Source organism: Lethenteron reissneri, chromosome 52, assembly GCF_015708825.2.
Source record: "Lethenteron reissneri isolate LAM-NWPU_2019-01 chromosome 52, ASM1570882v1, whole genome shotgun sequence".
Taxonomy (NCBI): Eukaryota; Metazoa; Chordata; class Hyperoartia; order Petromyzontiformes; family Petromyzontidae; genus Lethenteron; species Lethenteron reissneri.
In genome coordinates, this window is record NC_083830.1 from 9,872,909 (window position 1) to 9,892,555 (window position 19,647).

General features: G+C 52.5%; 2 protein-coding genes across 5 annotated transcripts in view; one reads left to right on the top strand and one right to left on the bottom strand.

Moving 5' to 3' along the window:
* Positions 1-4,232: 4,232 nt before the first annotated feature.
* On the bottom strand, positions 4,233-18,665 carry LOC133355951 (uncharacterized). Of its 3 annotated transcripts, none has more exons than XM_061573407.1 (2): positions 18,435-18,665; positions 4,233-13,203 (listed from the first exon to the last, which is right to left on the bottom strand). In XM_061573407.1, exon 2 carries the CDS (start codon positions 13,129-13,131, stop codon positions 10,498-10,500), a length of 2,634 nt encoding a protein of 877 aa, XP_061429391.1. In that variant the 5' UTR covers positions 13,132-13,203; positions 18,435-18,665; the 3' UTR covers positions 4,233-10,497. The 3 variants fall into 3 exon arrangements, with proteins under 3 accessions (XP_061429391.1, XP_061429390.1, XP_061429392.1); XM_061573406.1 differs by having other exon boundaries at positions 18,049-18,665; XM_061573408.1 differs by lacking the exon at positions 18,435-18,665 and adding an exon at positions 18,007-18,053.
* The window catches only part of PCIF1 (phosphorylated CTD interacting factor 1), a 33,513-nt gene continuing 31,379 nt past the window's right edge, over positions 17,514-19,647 (top strand). For both annotated transcript variants that reach the window (XM_061573409.1, XM_061573410.1), the window contains exon 1: positions 17,514-17,639. In XM_061573409.1, coding sequence (XP_061429393.1) covers positions 17,632-17,639 — 8 coding nt within the window. In that variant the 5' untranslated portion in view covers positions 17,514-17,631. The remainder of the gene's footprint in view (positions 17,640-19,647) is intronic.

Below are 19,647 nucleotides of genomic sequence, written 5' to 3' on the forward strand. Positions count from 1 at the left end.
TTTTGCATTGTGTACAGTCTGGAAGCTACCCACATGCCAAATTTCAAGTTTGTTGCATGTCGGGAAGTATTCCTAAACACACATATTCACAAATTTCACACAGCAGTTGACGGACACAGCAGTTGACGTTGGTGAAGAACCAGTGGCACCTGGTGGGATGGCGGCGCACACAGTTGCAGCAGCTCAGTGTCTACCCGGTCGGTGCCTTGTATGGTTGTTTATGTTCGCGTTATGTCTTGTTTTGTGTTCATTTTGTCGGGCGAGTAACATCTTTAGCCGGCACGATCTCCTTAAGATCGGACTATGTTACGATCGGAGTGTTACAAGCGAGTTTCACCGTCTTCACAAGATTCCAGTGGAGTTAGCGAGGAGGCCCGGCTCTCCGTGGATTATCATCCCGGCGGGGAGGAGGCGAAGGCGGCGTAGAGAGAGAAGACGGAGGCGAGGCTGCAGGGCCGGTGCGCTAGCCAGGCTACGGAGGCAGCCACTCAAACCACCGCTACCCAGCCTATTTCTCACGAACGCCAGATCCATCGCGAACAAAATGGATGAATTGAGGCTACAGACTACAGCGAGCAACGTAGTGAAGGACAACTGCATTCTGCTTTTCACAGAAACTTGGCTTCATTCATCCATCCCGGACTCTGCTATTGAGCTTGCAGGCTACACAGCACAGCGCCAGGACAGAACAGTAGACTCTGGTAAGAGCAGAGGAGGGGGGCTCTGTGTGTACGTGAATAAGAGCTGGTGTACTAACACTGTGACTGTAGACAGCCACTGCTCCCCAGATCTGGAGTATGTGACTGTTAAATGCAGGCCGATTTACCTCCCAAGAGAGTTTACTGTGGTCATGATAACTGCTGTTTACATCCCACCGGATGCTAATGCTAACTCAGCTATTGGACTTTTACATGGCAGCATTAGCATTCAGCAGAGCAAGTATCCTGACGCTGTGCTGATTATAGCAGGGGATTTCAACCATGCAGACTTAAAAGCAGCACTCCCTAAATTCCACCAGCATGTTAAGTGTGCTACTAGGGGAACTAAGATTCTGGACAAGGTCTACACCAACATCAAACTAGGCTACAGGGCTAGACCACTACCGCACGTGGGCCAGTCTGACCATTTGTCCCTGCTTTTGATCCCTGCATACGCCCCCATCAAGAAAACGGCTCCTACCATCACAAAAACTGTCGCCATCTGGCCTGAGGGTGCCACCCAGCAGCTGCAGGACTGCTTTGATAGGACCGACTGGGGGGTCTTCGAACATCAGGACCTGGAGGTGTTCACATATAGTGTATTGTGCTACATTAAAAACTGCATAGACACTGTCACTGTGGACAAACGCGTTCGGGTTTACCCCAACCAGAAGCCCTGGATGACCCGGGAGGTCCAGCAACTGCTGAAGGAGAGGAATATCGCCTTCAACTCCGGAGACAAAGCTCCCTACAGTACAGCCCGAACTAACCTGAAGAGAGGCATCCGCAAGGCCAAAGCAGACTACAGGAGGAGGATTGAGGAACGCCTGGACAGTCACGACAGCAGGCAGATGTGGCAGGGAGTCCAGCACCTCACCAACTACAGGGCCAACCGCGGAGCTGCTGATGGTGACAACGCTCTGGCAGAGGAATTGAACCTCTTCTTTACCCGCTTTGAGGTGACACCACAAGGGACAGCATCACCAAACCTCACGGTCCACAGCAGCTTAAACCTCACAGTGGAGGAGCATGAGGTGAGGCGCACGCTGCGAGCCGTCAACCCGAGGAAGGCTGCGGGACCTGATGGCGTCCCGGGACGTGTGCTGAGGGACTGTGCTGACGAGCTGGCTGGAGTCTTCACAAGGATTTTCAACCTGTCTCTGGAACAGTCCACCGTACCAACCTGCCTAAAGTCCTCCACCATAGTCCCGCTGCCCAAAAAAAACCACATTTGCAGCTACAACGACTACCGGCCAGTAGCACTCACGCCAGTGGTGATGAAGTGCTTTGAAAAACTGGTCCGGAGTCACATCATAGGAAGCTTGCCCCGAAACCTTGACCCCCACCAGTTTGCCTACAGAGCGAACCGATCCACGGAGGACGCCGTGGCCACAGCACTACATGCTGCACTGTCACACCTGGAGCAGCAGGGGAGCTATGTGCGGATGCTCTTCGTGGATTACAGTTCCGCGTTCAACACCATCCTCCCACACAAACTGGTGGGAAAACTGGGCGACCTGGGGATTCCACATTCCACCTGCATGTGGATATATAGTTTCCTCTCGGGCCGCAGACAGAGGGTCAGAGTGGGCCGTCATACATCCACAGCCCTGAGCCTCAGTACCGGCTCCCCCCAGGGCTGTGTACTGAGCCCCCTGCTCTACTCCCTCTACACACATGACTGTGCCGCCGTCCACCATAGCAACACCATTGTGAAGTTTGCTGATGACACCACAGTTGTGGGGCTCATCTCTGGGGGGGATGAGTCTGCCTACAGGGACGAGGTGGAGCGGCTGACAGCATACTGCAGGGGCAACAACCTGCTCCTTAACACCGCAAAGACCAAGGAGCTCATAATAGACTACAGGAGAAAGAAAACGGACACTCCACCACTAATCATCAGCGGGGACTGTGTGGAGAGGGTGGCAGACTTCTGCTTCCTGGGAGTCCACATTGGGGAGGGCCTGACCTGGAGCGCCAACAGCACTGAGCTTCTGAAAAAGGCCCAGCAGAGACTTTATTTCCTGAGAATTCTCAGGAATAATAACATCACACAGGAACTGCTGGTGTCCTTCTACCGAGCCTCCATCGAGAGCATTCTTACATACTGCATCTGTGTATGGTACACCAGCTGCACAGTGGCTCAGAGGAAAGCGCTCCAGAGGGTCATCAACACAGCCCAAAAGATCGCCGGCTGCCATCTCCCCACACTGGAAGCACTACACAGTTCACGTTGCATCAAAAAAGCACAGAACATTATAAAGGACTCTTCTCACCCTGGACACTCACTGTTTGAGCTGTTGCCATCAGGCAGACGATTCAGATCAGTCAAAACAAGGACAAACAGATTCAAACAGAGCTTTTATCCTACAGCGATCACCACACTCAATAATGCTAATTAATTATTAAGTAATAGCGTTTACAATTGACTGTGAAATAGAGATGTGCAATGACAAAATGTAACCTTATGTGGGTATGTGGGTATACTTGGGCTGTTTATATATATAGTATAAATTGATTATCTTTCATTTAATTTTATTTGTATTTTCTTGTTTTATTTAATTTAAATTTATGAATGAGGCCCTGACTGGTGAGCATTTTAAATTTCGTTGTACTGGTGACAATGACAATAAACGATCTATCTATTTCCCTTGTATATTTCTAGATGTAATAGTTCTGGTTTGGAGGCGTCGAGGGGTGGAGGGAGGGCTCCACACGGTGGGATTTGTCCCGAGGCCCCCTAGGGACGGCCCCGGCCACACTCATCGGACACTTGGCAGACTTGTTAAGAGCGCTCGGGCACCGACGTCACCGCGCGGGCCTCTCCGCCCAGAGGCCACGCGGTCCAAGTCAGCGCTTGAGCGGGGAGGCTGCCCAATGGATAAAACTGTCACCGATTTCGGGATGTGGAATTTCCACCGCTGGTGCAGGGGTTCATCACACACAGAGAGGAGTGGTGTCACTCCCAAAGGTGGTGTTCATGAGCGAGGGACTTTGACTGGACCGTTCCAGTTGCCAATCTCGTTTCACTGTTGCACTCGTTAGCCCAGGAGTCTCGGCATTCTTTTCACAGGAGGGTCCCTGCCAAGTTTTCGCTGCAGGGGTGGGTGACCATTTCTGCTCTGTGTGTGTATGTGTGATATCCCAATGCAGTTTTTTGTTGCAAATTTGGTTCGATGACTCCGGCACGCCCTACTCTCCGGCGACCCTGAAACGTCCAGGAGCGAAAGCAAGACGGCCACGTAGCGGCATCTTCACAGTCGGCGTGCACCGCGAGATTAACCGGGGGCGGCCACCGATTTCGAACCGCCGAAGGATCGGCGACAAGCGGTGAACCGCGCCGCCGCCGGCGACGGCGCCACCGCCAAAAACAACCCGTCCGGTGGGAAGACGTGACGACGACGAGTGAGCGCGCGCGGTTTTCTAACACAGCTGTACTCGGCAACATCGATGAGACCGCGTTACAGAGAGTGCTACATGTTTTATTCACCTATATACACACACAGAATCAGTTACGACGTTGAATTGGACCGCGTAAGATGAGGGGGGAAGTAACAGGGGGGGGGGGGGGGGTCCCACCAGGTACGTTTCACGCACGGTTCAGAGAAGAGATTCCCACTTGGGCGGTGGACACATCTCACCGTCACCGCGGAATGGCACAAAAAGGGAAATGGTAATTAAATCGCAAAAACAAATAGTCGTGCTTGACCAATTCCTGGGTGTTTCAATGAAGAAGTAGGAGAAACAAGACTGACGGTCTGGTATCCGAACGAAAACGCGCTTGTTGCGCAGGTGGAGGAAATTGTTTGAGCTCTGAGAATCAATGGTTGTGGTTGTTGTTGTTGTTTACATAACGGATCGTCTCAAGGGTTGTTTTAAGCAGGGCGGACGGCTCGCGCTGGCACGGCCTTATCTCCCACCACCACCACGGGGACTCCCTCGACAGCTCCAGCACTCAACACGGCAGCCTCGAACTCCAGCAGCAGCAGCGCTTCTTATCCCCTTGCAGGCTGCGGCACGGACACGGCGTGGACACCGTGCAGGAGAAACTTGTTCGAATGTTGTCCCCCTCCCCCCTCGCCACACCGGTGCCACTTTCTTTTTGCGGTGACGAAACGCACGGAGAGACACAGCGAGAACCACGCGTCGAACACAAATGAACACGAATACAGCAAATGTCAAAACACATGCCTTACTAACACGAGACTAGCACCGATACGCAAGGCTGGGGGGGGGGGGGGGAGATGCCTTGCTAGCGAACGCCGCGTTGACTGGAGGCATAGACATTTGACCTCCATCGATCGTGGCCTTCGTAGCGTGAGTCGTGGTTTTTGGGCTAGGAGGTGGGCGGTGGGGGCACAGCAGAGGTCGCAATCGGGTACCCGATACCCGTACCCTACCCGATACCCGGCTACCCGTACCCGGCCGGGTACGGGTAGCCGTTTGCGACCCTGGTGCGGCCGGGTACGGGTAAGGAATCAAAACCCGTTTGCGACCTCTGGGGCACAGAAACCATGAGAACCACTGCCCCACAGCGCCACCTCCAGCAGGCCACGTGGCGGAGCGTCGCCGTTGGTGAAGTCGCGCCCTGCGCCACCTTACACCGACCTCCATTTCAATGTAGATGATTTAAAAGCTGTGTGCTTTTAAGCCGTCTAGATTGAAAACTCATTTCTTTAGAGCTGCTTTTTTCTGTTTCATTGTTGTCCTTCTCCTGCACCTCCGATTAGCACGGTTGGCTACGTACGGTGTGAAAGAAGTTCAACATACATCGACTCACAAAGACATCCATAGGATTACCACACACAGACCCATCGTACGTGTAGCTTTAGCCGTGCACGGCAACTGGACCTTTAAGCCGTGGTCCACGCGTCCATTGCTGACAGCACCAAACCAAATCGAAGATTTGACAAAAGACTCAAACGCATCCGTTTATAACAATGTGACCCGAAAAGAAAAACTATATATAATGGGCAACGTTTTGGGCAATGGACCTTATCCATAGCACACAAACAAGCCAGAGAGACCGAGCGAATGTGAACTGAAGACACGGGACCCTGCCAAGAAATCACATTTTTAAGAATGTTTCAAGTATGAGCAATCTCAAATTGGCACACGATCGGTTGCCCATTCGTAGATAGCGAGTGACAAGTGAAGAATGTAAAATGATCAATTGGAAATAGGTTCATCTATTCAGGGCCACAGTGTTGTTGACGAATGTGTCCGAGTTTTCATTTGTGCTGCAACATCAGAAACGATGCGTTGAATATAATGTTTAGATCGTTGATAGTCGATCGGTTGTTACTCATTGTACAAGGCTGCACATTGTTCCTCGGAAATGTCTGACCCTATACCCCGACTGGACACCTGTGGAAAAAGAGCTTCATAGCTCATCAGATTTATCCAGGATAAACAAAGATTCTGATTCTGAAGTGACCGTCCACGTGTATCGGAGCGAAAGGCAGTGAGGCGACGCTGTAAACCCGTCGCCTCCGTGTTTAGCGTGGTTGGCTACGTAGGGCGTGAAAATAGTTCAACATATGTACGTACGTACGTGTGTGTCAGCACCTGAGTTTCCATCAGACGCTCGTGAGAAGGAAGACCCAGCCCCCTGAAAACAGCGAACGGTTTTGTGTTTGAAGATGCAGCTCCAGGCTACGTCTCCCGTCGCGAATGAGAAATCAGCGTGAAAAGGCTCACCGGTGGGTTGCCATTCTGCCCTCTAGTGACATCGTCGGGGTCAGGTCGCGTCAAAGGGTGACCTTCCCGCTCGAATGAGCATCGAGGCGTTGGTGCCCGCAGCTCCTGTTCACAGTCCTGCAGGGCCGCTGTTGACTTCCCAACAAAGTTGCCCAAATGTTATCGATCCCCGGAGGTACGATGGGCTGTGGCAACCCCCAAGCAGGATTTGAACTCGTAACCTTTTTTTATTGCGAGCCCGCTCGCAATCGCCAGAATGCACATCGTCATCCCCCAGCGCCGTGTCTGCACGGCGACACACGACGGTCGGTCCAAAACTAGTTCTGGGACTACTTTCGGTTTGAGACAAAACTAAAGGACGAACGCTGTGCTCGGCCAGAGATTTCTGCATGGACGGCGCTCGATGCGACGGCACGATGTCCCGATGCAAAACATCCACGTGCCCGACTCCCATTGTTCAGGCCGTTTTCGTCGAACTGCGTCCCTTCGGCGCATTCGGAACGGCCAAATAAAACAACCCGATTCGCTGCCTTGACCCCCGTGGAATGGCCAACTCACGGTGCAACACCTTGACTGTCAGAGAAGGCAGTCGACATCGTCTTGACATTCGAGCTCGCCTGTCTTGGCTTTCTATCGTCGAGGTGACGGCAGGATCCTCTGCCGAGATGACCCCACGGTCTGCCTCGTCTTGGGATCATAGAAATTAACCAAAACCTCATCACCTCGCCTACTCACTCACCTACTCGGTCACTCGCTCACCCACTCAGTCACTCGCTCGATCACTCACTCACTCACTTGCCCACCCACTCACCTACTCACTCGCTCACTCCCTCGCTCACCCACTCGCTCACTCAACCACTCACCCATGTACTTGCTCACCACTCGCTCACCCACTCACTCACTCGCTCGCTCACCCAGTCACTTGCTCATTCAGTCACTCGTTCACCCAGTCACCCGCTCACACACTCACTCGCTTGCCCACTCACTCACTCACTTGCTCACCCACTTGCTCATTCAACCACTCACTCAAGTCACTCGCTCACCCACTCAACCACTCGCTGTCCTGCTTTCTTTGATCGAGGTGACGTCGTCATCCATGGAGATGACACGACGCTCCGTCTCAGGATAGAAGCCATGAACCTAAGTCTCATCACCTCACCCATTCACTCACTCGCTCACCCACTTGCTCACTCACTCACCCACTCGCTTACCCACTCACTCACTCGCTCACCCACTCGTTCACCCACATACTCACTCACCCACTCGCTTATCCACTCACTCACTCGCTCACCCACTTACTCACTCGCTCACTCGCTCACCCACTCGCTCACTCACCCATTTGCTCACCCACTCACTCACCCATGCGCTGTCCTACTTTCTTTGGTCGAGATGACGACGGCGTCCTCCACCGAGATGACCGTTTCGGGATAGAAGCCATGAACCCAAGCCTCATCGCCTGGTTCCTCATCCCACTGTATTCACCAGATTTGGCACCAAATTATTTTTTTTCCCCCGTTCCCTAGATTGAAACGCACACCCTAACGGAAAGCGCATTTCAAGACGTTCCCAACCAGTCATCCAAAATGTAACTGGGGAACTGAAAGCCACCGCCTGTACCAGGGATGCATCGACACATAGCAGGACCGCTGGAATCACCGTGCTCGATCAGGAGGAGACTGATTTGAAGGAGATTAATTTGATTCGGTATGTCGTCCTTTAATTTTGTCTGAACAAAAGTAGTCTTGGTACTTCTTCATCAATCCTCGTACGCTGCCGTACAAGGCACATGCAGACGATTTGAGTCAAGAGCAGTGTAAGCAAGTTGGACGCACTGCAAATTGTCAATACGTCTACGAGCGCTTACAAGTTGCCGGCATCCTCGCGATCCGCAGTGGCGCGTGGATGCCAAACAGCAGATCCACGCTTAAGATAATCTAACACGAACGAAACCTTTAAGTCTATAAGTGCGTTGCTATTAGGGACTTTTACCCTGTAGGAAACTGGTCAAGTCCAAAGGGTTGGCCAAAATCTTGGCAAGGAAAAAAAACGGCGTTTCGAATGTAACGTGGTGAGCTTGTAATCGCCAGTTATGAAACTTCCCATGAGAAAAAGCGTGCTGGAAAAGATTACGGAATCCGTGCACGCGTGATTTTTCCTCCTCGCCTATTTACTTAATTGCATGTAAAACTGCCACGAATCGACGGCCCCTTTGAAATTGCCGGGCCGAGTCTTGCCATGAGCGTGAACCTGCACCTCCGATTAGCACGATTGGCTACGTACGGTGCGAAAGAAGTTCAACATACATAGACAGAGCATGACGAGAGGATCCGACCAGTCTGACATGAAATATATCAGTTGAACAGCATTCATGTTGTTTCAAAACTACATAAAGACGTATGAGAGGGGTTATGGGGTTTTTTTTTGTATAAAGATATATTTTAACTTGGCGTTAGATGGATCACATAGTAAACCACTGGAGTTTGCGTTCCTTCAACGGAGGAGGAACAGCGAAACTACACAAACTCTTAACTCGTGAAGCCCTCTCGCCGTGCCCAGCACGACAATGGCATGGAGCTCCTGAAACGCATCGCCGCTGCCATCGCAATGCGCAAGACTGGAATAAATAGAATTTACACGCACGGGTTTAGTGACGTCGGCGGTATTATTCTACCGTAAAAGAACGAGCGAATCAAGGTCGGGCAGTCTCGTCTGCGGCAGAGCCCAAGCCATCAAACTCATCGCCGACGAGTGCACCAACCCGTCATCGCAGCAATCCACACAGCGTCTACTGCCGCCTCGGATCGCTTGAGGGACCTCAACGTTCAACGATGACATCATCTGCACAAACTGTCGCCGACGTGCCAGCTGGAAAGGACGTCGACGGGGCTGGGTTGGCGGCAGAGGGAGGCGGCTCGCAACCGTAAGGTCGAGGGTTCAAATGCTGGCTGGGCAGGGTTGACCCGGCCCATCCTCCCCCCCCACCCGGGAGGATCGATAAAGCCGTGTCTATTCACAGGGCAACGGCGGATATGGACTTGCCTTCGCCGTAGAAATGTGTGTACGCATTTCCACCACCGCCGTCTCGGCGCTGTAAATGGGAGATTAGCACCATTTCCATCGCTCGTTCGGAGCAGGAATCGTCGACGTTTTTATTTTTTTGGACTGTACCAAAAAACAAAAAGGGCCCTTGGGTGATTTTGAATTTCGTTTTTCTTTCGTGGAGCTGTGCGCCTGCGCTAGGCAGGCTGGGACATCACAGGCAGCGCGTGTAAACCATAAACTATTTTTTATTTTATCAGGTAAGGCCCACTGAGCTATACAGCTCTTTTTTGGAAGCGACCTGGCTATCACAAATAATATGTCAACGAAGTGGCCTACTCTGATAAACGCGTGACGTTTGATTCTAAATGTGGAGGGAAAAACCGGAGGACCTGGAGAAAAATCCACACGGCCACGGGGAGAACGTGCAAACTCCAAATAAAGAGCAGGCATCGTCGGGGTCGGGATTGAACCCACGACCTCCTGCACGTTTAACACGTAGGCTTTCGTGACCGATAATATTCATACGGTTTCTTGGGTTAGATGGTGTAATGTGTCGTGAACCCACCACCATCCGATACAGTCAATTAGCAAGGTTTTTCACGCAAACAAAACATGCCAATTATAATTATCAGTTCAGCACACCGGTGTGTAGGAGAGTAAACCCACAACATTTACAATTTGAGTACTACGTATCGCTGGTGATTACACCAGGTGATTTTCCAGAGTAAGGTGATGTCGAGTGGTGGTGGGGTTAACGACGCATTTATATTTGCGTCATAAAACCAAAAAAACCCTTTACGATGGACCTCCTGTGTACCAGGTGAGGTAGTTAACATCTCGCCACTGTGACGCCCTACAAGACGAGAGCCGTCCGCTTCCCGGGGCACGTGTCTCTCTCTCTCTGTCTCTGTCTCTCTCTCTCTGTCTTGCTGTCTCTCTCTCTCTGTCTCTCTCTCGCTGTCTCGCTCTCTGTCTCTCTCTCTCTGTCTCTCTCTCTGTCTCTCTCTCTGTCTCTCTCTCTCTGTCTCTCTCGCTGTCGCCCGCCCGCTTCCTCCCGCTAGGACAGCAGCGTCCAGAGCTCGCGCGGCTCCAGCCAGGGCCCGCCGCTCTCCACCGGCCGGTCCCTGCGCGCTTCCGCGTTCTGCTGCTTCAGCAGCCACGAGCGCACCAGCGGCCTGGCGTCGAACCACTCCAGCGGGGGGCCATTGCACTTGATCCAGAGCAGGTTGGCCAGGTGCTCATCGCCGTCCTCATCCAGGTCATCCTCGTACTCGTCGTCGTCGACGTCATCGTCGTCGTCGACCTTTTCTTCTTTGACGATGCCATAAATCCGGTGGTTCTGCTTGCGGTTCCAGCGGCGCTGCTGCTGCTGGTGACGGTCGAGGAGAGAGTCCGCGCGCTGGCGCGACGCGGCCACGTCGGCGAGCGCGGCGGTGACGCGCGCGCACTCGGCACTGCACGTGGGCAGGGTGGCGATCGCCACCTCCAGCTTGCTCAGCGCGCCGCCCTCCGGCACGGCCGCGCCGCACCGCCGGCTCCGGAACTGCGAGGCGCAGTCGAGCGGCGGCAGGCGCAGCCGCCGGGCGAGGCGCGCCACCTCGTCCTCCTCGAAGGAGGGCGGCCGCTTCCCATCCCCCGCGTTGTCCTCCCCCTGCCGCCGCTTCCACAGCTTGGGGTCGAGCACGGAGACGAGCTCGAACGCGTCGACCGGGAAGCGCGCCATGAGGACGTTGGCGAGCATTTGGTAGAACCGCGCCGTGTCCAGCCCGCCGCCGCCGCCGTCGTCGTCGTCCTCGTCCACCACCACACCCTTGAAGAGGCCGTCGGCCAGCCGCTGCTCGGCCCTGTTCAAAGACTTGCCGCCACCATCCCGCAGGGACGCGACGGCGGCGATGGCGCGACGCACGGCCCAGAGCGCGTCGCACGCGGTGGCGCGCGCGTCCTGCAGTGTGCCGGCCAGCGCACGCAGCTCGCGCAGCGCGTCCTTCGCGGCCGCCAGGTGCCGCACGAACGCGGCGCTCTCGAGACGGGCGCGCAGACGCTGGTACGCCTCCCGCTCGTCGGGCGCGCGCGACGGGTCGGCGGAGGCGCGGGCGAAGTGCGTGTGCAGCGCCGTGTAGCCGCGCCACGCGGCGCGGGCGCACGCGAACGTCGACGCCGCGTGGCGCCCGTCGGCCGGCGTCACGGCGGCGACGCGCGCCACTTCCGCGCCGAAGTCCGGCGCCGCCGCCGCCAGCTCGCCGGCATTCCTCGGCGAGCGCGCGCACAGCTCGGCGGACGCCGTCACCAGCGAGCCGAGCCGGTCGGCGGCGCCGCTCGCCAGCAGGCAGCGCGACGCGTCCCGCTCCAGCCTGTGCGCCACGCAGCCCAGCCACAGCAGGAGGCGCGGGAACGCCTTCTGGAAGTGCGCGCCGATGCCGCGCAGGGCGGGGATGTCGGCCGACGGGCCCTCGCTGGCGCCGGCCAGCAGCCTGTCGTCGAGCGCGGCGCGGCCCAGCTTGTCCTCGAGGCGGCGCACCACGGCGCGCGCCGCCTCCTCGGCGCTCGCGCCGTCGGGGAGGCGCACGAGGTCGAGCAGCGCGTTGTCCACGGACGCCGCGGCGCCGACGCGCGCCCGCACCAGCACGGCGGCGAAGCGGCGGCGCGCGAACGAGCAGCCGTCGACGAGCACCGAGAAGCAGTCGGCGCCGCCCACCAGGTGCGCTGTCAGCTTGGCCTCCATCTCCGCGCGGACGTGCGCGATGATGCGCAGGCAGCCGTGCGTGCCGCCCGCCCGCCCGAGCCGTGCGCCGTCGAGCTCCTGCAGCGCGCAGAGGGAATCGTGCCGGCAGGCGCGCAGGTCCTCCTTGGCCACAAGGTACGCCGTGCGGAAGGCGCGCTCCGTCTCCGAGAACAGCCTGCTTTTGGAGTCCACCACGTGCCTAGGCGGTGGCGGTGCCGGTGCGCGAGGGGCCGGTCGCGTCGTCTCGTGGACGGCGCTAACATAGCTCGCCTGGCGGTGCGCCTTGGTGTCGCGGTGCTCGTACACTTTCTTGCGCAGCTTCTTCTTGTCCTTGGCCCACACCATGCCGGCGCGCCACTCCTTGGCGAGGAAGACCCCCTGCCGCTTGTAGACCACCACGCTCGCCTCCCTGCAGATGGCGCAGCCGATGCCCTCCTGGCTGCGGAACAGCCACTTGGCGCGGCCCTGCCACGCGCGGAACTCGTCGTCCGACCACGGGAAGCACCGTTTCACTGTTGCGCCAGCCTGCTGCTGCTGCTGCGGCTGCTGGTGTTTCTGCTGCTGGTAGTGTTGTTGCTGGTGCTGCTGTTGCCGCCGCTGTTGCGATAACGACGCCGCTTTTGCCACTGCTGTTGCCGTGGCCGTCCTGCTGCTCCTCCGCATGGGCTCACGGCCGACCGCTCCCGGTTTGACATCAGACGCCGATCCCGAACTCTGGGTGCCTTCGTTCGCCATCAGCTCCGCGCCGCCGACGCCGATGCCGCCACCCCCGCCGTCGCTATCCGGCACGAGTTCGAGCTTGACGTCGGCAGGCTCCGGCACGAACTCGAGCTTGACGACCGGCGACAGGGGGCTCGGTGAGAGGTCGTATGGTGGCACGGCGAGGTCGGGCGACCTTTCGGCTTCGCGCCATCTCCCCGAGGACGGGTTTCTGCCGCTGAAGGCGCCTTGAACGTCGCAGATGGACATGTCCAGAGAGGCCGGGCCTGCGGCAGCGTTCAAAGGGCGGCGGACGACTTTGTCCAGTGGCCCCCGGCTGGCCTGTGTGTGTGGAATAAACGTGGGAACACGAGGAGGCGATGGGATGGTAAGGAAAGGGAAGAATGCAACACGGCCTGGCGGTAGCAAGTTCGCTGCTTAGTGCAGCGGTTGGAATCCCGCAGGACGCCCTGGTTATTACTGTGGATGTATTAACTGTAAAAATCCCGTGGATTTTTCTCTGGGTCTTTCCGTTCCCCCCCCCCCCCTCCACATTTAGAATCAACGTGTGTTTAGAGTATTTGGCTGCTGCTATTTAATTTCACGTAACGACAAGCCACTTCGTTGAGCTATCATTTGTGGCCAGGTCGCTTCTGAAAAAGAGCTATACAGCTCAGTAGGCCTTACCTGGCAAAAGAAAAACTAAAATTTGTTTAGTTTAGTTTTTGGTCTGATTTCTATTTACTTTACTGCTGTTTGATTATGTTTAGATTTTTTCCCTTTTGGTGACCCAGGTCACTCTTGCAAATGAAACTCCAATCCTTGGTCTCTTGAGTTCTTCCCCTGGTTAAACATAATAAACTCATTGACCAGTGTTCCTTGGGTCATTCGGTAAAGTCACGTAGATAGGTTCAAAGAAAATAACAAAAATGTTTCGATCGCAACACAAGCGGTCGTCATCATCCCTTTTACTGATGATGATGATCGAATTTTTTGTAATTTTGTTATTTTCTTTGAACCTATCTACGTGACTTTAACGAAAGACCCAAAAAATATGAATTCCTGCAGTGTAGAGTGTTTTGATTTCATTAGTCAAATACTGCCATCTGTGCCTCGAAACGACGATGGCTGTCTCAGAAACTTGGGAGTTAGCGATGTATGTTATCCTGCTGTTATACACAAATTTGGCTGTAAGCCTGATGATGCAAGTTATAATTACTAGCTAAATGTCGTACTCAGATTGTAAATGTTGTGGATTTGCTCTCTATCACACCGGTGTGCTGTACTCGTAATGAATTGGCACGTTTAGTTTACGTGAGAAACCTCACTAATTGGCTGTGTCAGGTGATGGCGGGTTTAACGACACATTTATATTTACGCGCTCTAACCCAAAAAAAACTATATTATGGATTCATACTCTTAGGCTTTTTCGGTAAAGTCACGTAGGTAAAAAATGTAATAAATAGAAGTAATAATAGAAATAAAATAATAAATCACAACGTTTCGGAGGCAACACAAGCTTCCGTCTTCAGGTGGAACCGTCACAGCACGATAGCTGTATCAAGGTCTCTTGGGACTTCTCTCTTTACTTGATACAGCAATTGTGCTGTGACGGTTCCACCTGAAGACGGAAGCTTGTGTTGCCTCCGAAACGTTGTGATTTATTATTTTATTTCTATTATTACTTCTATTAATTTATTTTTTATTTTTTACCTACGTGACTTTACCGAAAAAGTCTAACAGTATGAATCCTTGCAGTCACGTAAGCTTCAAATCTAGAATATATTATGGATGTTATCCTGTTTATTGTTTTTAAACATACGGTCTTTTTTCGTATGCAGGAGGGTTCATGGCTAAAAGGACCAATCTGGCTGTGACACGGATCCTTGCTCAGTGATTGTAGGGGTGTGTGGACACGTTGTTCTGTGTCCCAGTTTGACAGCAGAGGTCTCACTCCGAATAAGTCGAGTGGAATTATCTTTTCATCGGCTGCTTAACGCTGTGTGGAAGCTACCTAGTCCGTCGCTTCACACGAAGCTTCGGGGCTTCTCGACCACGGTCATTCCCTCCCTTCTCTACGCTTGCGAAATGTGGATCTCCCTAATGGAGCATCTCCACCAGTTAGAAACATTTAGCTTGTCCTGCCTACGATCTCTCCTGGGTTTAACCAGGCTGAATTGTGTAAGGAGCTCAGAAATCCTTGAAAGAAATGGACAATCGGTGAGCTCCTCTGGCAGGCAAAGCTGCGGTTGGCTGGGTCATGCACGGCCACCGCATGGCCAAGCAGCTTTTGTTCGGCCGGATAGAGGGGGATAAATGGGAGCGACACGGGCTAGAGAAGAGATGGAGTCATGTGGTACGAGAGGATATGGAGCTGAGTGGATTTGCCAATGACTGGTACCAGTGGTGTCAAGATCGGCCTCTGTGGAGGAGGCTCGTGAAAAGACGCCACTGGGCAGGTGAAGTCAGTCGCCCTCTAATAACAACAGAGAGGAGAGGAGCGATGCTCACAACAATGAGCGGAATGCCAGGCGGCTAAAACACATCAAGTTGGCATAGTAGGAGCACAAGTGATGCATCGGCCAGTCATCTCAATCAGTCAACTCATGGCACCTGGTTCAGTTCCGTGACCCCCCTATTAGCGAGTCTTCGACACTTCACGTGGCTTTAAAGTGCATATAGCCTGGGATAAGTGCTGTGGAGATGTCACTGCCACTTAGTGGCGAATGGCAGTTGTTGTTGTATCCCTAGCAGCAGAGCTTTCTCGTCTCTGTAGGGCGCTATGTAGGCGCAGATCCCCATTATCCAGCTGTCCAAGCCCCATGTGCAACGCTTCTCTCCAGTTGGCCATCTCCTGGGCCATTTCCCGCCAACCAGGGATAGGAAGGCCACAGTACATGAGTGTAAGGCGCCCACGGTGGCGAGATGTTAACTACCTCACCTGGTATACAGGTGGTTGCGGGTTACATCCCGACGCTTGCTACATATTTGGAGTTTGCATGTCTCTCTCTCTAACCCCGTGGTCGCGTGATTTTTCTCTGGGTCCTATATAAATTGCCACTTGATAAGCCGTTTCGTTGACCTATCATATGTGGCCAGGTCACTTCTGAAAAAGAGCTTTCTAGCTCAGTGGGGACTTAACCAGTTAAATAAATAAAATAGTTTGGGTATATATTTTTTAGGGTATCTCATACCTGTCAACCCATAAGGTTTACCCGTATTCTTCTACAGGGAAATTGAGTTTTCAGGTCCACACGGCGTACAGCCGTTTCCATATGGGCAACATTGTTTTTGTCTATTTGTTTGTGTTTCTCCCTTGTGATGGGACTTTGTAGGATGAAAGTTGAGGTTGATAAGGGCACGACCTGACCAATAAGGTCTGAATTGGTCTGTAATAAGATAGGCACTGATAAGGGGTTGACAGGTATAGACTATCTTTTAAACTCAGGAGGGGTGGTATTTTGACCGGCTGCCCTGGTTGAGTTCGACAGTCCCAAGCCGCTTTGCAATGATGCGGTAAGTCTCTGAAATCCTCATTGCATGTCCGGCCCATCACAACTGAATTTCAATGTCCAGTGACCTCATCGTTGTCGTCACCCAAATTAGCATACAACCGCGTGACACGAAGTCACACCCTCCCCCTGTCCAGACATAAATTAACATAAATTACGTGACGGGGAGAAAAAAATTCGGGCTAAACGATTAATTGATTTCAAATCGAAATTTGAAACAATGCGATTAGCAAACCGCAAAGGCTGCGATTTTTTGCGATATAAAAAGTCTTATTACTTTCTTACTGGAATTGCTTTATTTTATTATAACTTTATTTATTTAACTTAACAATTGTTCTATGTTGGATTGTTCTATTTCAATTAATTATTTTTAAGAAATACATGTTGGAAGCAATTCACATCTTTTAAGTTCTCATCCTTGCATTCGAATATCCAGAGCAGTCCATATTTTGATGGTATCATGTGGTAATGCTCCATCACTTGTTTTAAATCTATTACGCAGTGAATTTTGAACTGAAGCTTGACTTAAAACATTTTGAATCGCAAATCAAATCGCAATGTAAAAAAAAATTAACCCGTAAAAACAAAGTTTTTCACTCTAAATACTTTATATGCGTGGCAGCTAGAGTCCTCTCGTCCTCTGGCTTGAGATGGCTGCCACCTATGGGTCAGATGATTGTCTGCCAGTATTAAGCAATTGGTAATTAAATATTTAATTTGTTTTCCCTAAACAGTGTAAAATTTTGGAAAAAAAATGTTCACGAACATTAATTGTCTCGCACAACGAGTCTGTGTGCAAAATGTCAGCTCGATTGGATCACGGGAAGTGGGTTAAAAAACGACCGAAAGGTTTGCACGGTCGTAAGCAAGCAAGCACGCAAGCAAGCGAACTTAATATAAAGGATAAAAAAATCTCAATTCCATATTTCTCCCACATAATTAGCATAATAGCAGTCACGCGACACCCAGTGACGTCATCCGAGCCCCGCCCCCCGCATATGATTAGCATAATCCAAACCACGCGACCCTCCTCACCACTAATAAACATGACGTCACCCCCCAAAAGAAACGGGGGGGGGGGGGCGGCGACGTTAACGGGGAGCAGCCAATGGGAGCTCGACCCGGGGGCGGGGCCCGCGCGTGCGCACTCGCGCGCCCCCCTCAAAATGGTGACGAGACGGCGCAGCGCGGAGCGGGGAGGACGCGGCGCGGACGAGCGCTAGGAGCGGCGCGCAGCGGGCAGCTGCCTCCCCCCCTAATGCTGAGGTAAAAATGGGCGAAAACGAAAAGGAAAGAAGAGAGGAAACCCGTGGGGAGACCGTCCGTTGCGTTAAAGCGTGCTTATGTTAATTGTTTATTTTACATTTTTTCGCGCGCGTGGGGGGGGTGGTTCTGGCGCCAAAAAAACCGCCGTCTCCGAGCGGCGCGCGCACGGCCGCCATTTTTCTCCTCCCCGTTGCGTTTTCGCGCCTTTTTTGCGTCGCCTCAGCCACGACCAAAATGCAACGAGGGCTAAGATAAAACATCGACGACGATAATAAACAATAACACGGAAACGGGAACCCCCCACTCCCCCCAGACGAACGATCACGAAGCCTCTCCTCAAAATAAAAACAATGTCGCCAAACGTCACCGCGTCGTGTTGTGCGCGATGTGGGGCCGTGACGCTCCTCACCCTCCTCCTCGGCGCGGCCGCGTCTGCGTCATGGCCGCCTCCCTCCTCCTCCTCACAACGCCTCCCCCAACCACCACCACCACTTCCTCAGTCTTCTCCTCTTCCTCCCGCACGCGATTAATCTCCTCCGCTTCTCGTGGCGATGGCTGCTGCGACCGTTCGCTTAGCGTCGGGCGGCCGAGAGAGCGCGGGGAGGAGCCGCCGCCGCCGCTGTCGCCTTCGGTTGTTGACGACGCGAATGGGCGCCGTGTCGTCGTCGTCGTCAACGCAGCGGCGCCAGGGGGAACTAAACCTCGTGCCGCTCGACAAAGCCTCACGCGCGATGTGTGTGGGAATGTGGGAATATGTGGCGATGTTTGTGGGTAAGGGAGAGTGTAATTCCTTACCAGAGTCGTGTGCTCCCCACCCACCACCAGTACCAACCCACTCGCATCATAATTTGTGTTATGGATGATGATGATAAATATAAGTCGCCTCAATGTGGGTGTAGTTTCTCACCATTACGGTGTGCCCGTTTCTCTTCATGACACTAATACTGTAGTAAGCTGTTTATAAAGTAATTCCAACACCCCCCCAACCCCACGTACATGGGAACAGATGAGTTGTGTTTGCCGGCCTTGTCGCCATGCAAACAACAACAACAACATTGTAACCGATGACGTTCACATATCACGTTTAAATGTATAGATTTTAATTTAACGTTGTTTTGGAAATGAGGGGGCGCCTTTTAGGACGGTACTGTTAGGGTTAAAGTGTTAGTAGTATTCCCATATATCACCAGATAATACAGGTCAATTGTAATATGACATTACAAAATTAGTATTGTTGATCTTGCAAAGTATTCCCAATGAAGATTTACACGCATCAGAGTTGTAAATGAGTATCAGAGTTGTAAATGCAAACAACATTGTAACCGATGACGTTCACATATCACGTTTAAATGTATAGATTTTAACTTAACATTGTTTTGGAAATGAGGGGGCGCCTTTAAGGACGGTACTGTTAGGGTTAAAGTGTTAGTAGTATTCCCATATATCACCAGATAATACAGGTCAATTGTAATATGACATTACAAAATTAGTATTGTTGATCTTGCAAAGTACTCCCAATGGAGATTTACACGCATCAGAGTTGTAAATGAGTAGGTCTGTTCAACAGGGTTGTAGCCAACAACTCCAACTTATGCCCTCTTAAGTTGGTAAATGTAACTAGGCAACGATAATTCTCGGCTCTTTTCCAATAAACGGAAGTATAAAATGTGCAGTCACCTGGGTGATGGATGAGATTTGGTGCACACAAAGTGCTTATTATGAAGTTCATTCCTTTATTGTTAATCGTAACCGTCAATACTTGTATATTAAGACGTTTTCCTTGCTAAATTTAGTGTAAAGCGTTTATTTCTGGGTCTGAACAAGTGGAAATTTCACGTTTCTAAGTGACCTTAGGACACTTTCTGAATTTGGAATTATTGTTGTAAGGTGCGAAAGTTTGTAACTTGCACAAACGACGAGTGATTCGCAAGGTATTGTGTGGATTTAAGCTATAATTTTAAGATAAATTAAACACATTGATCTGCAATTTAGGCAGATAACGAGGAAT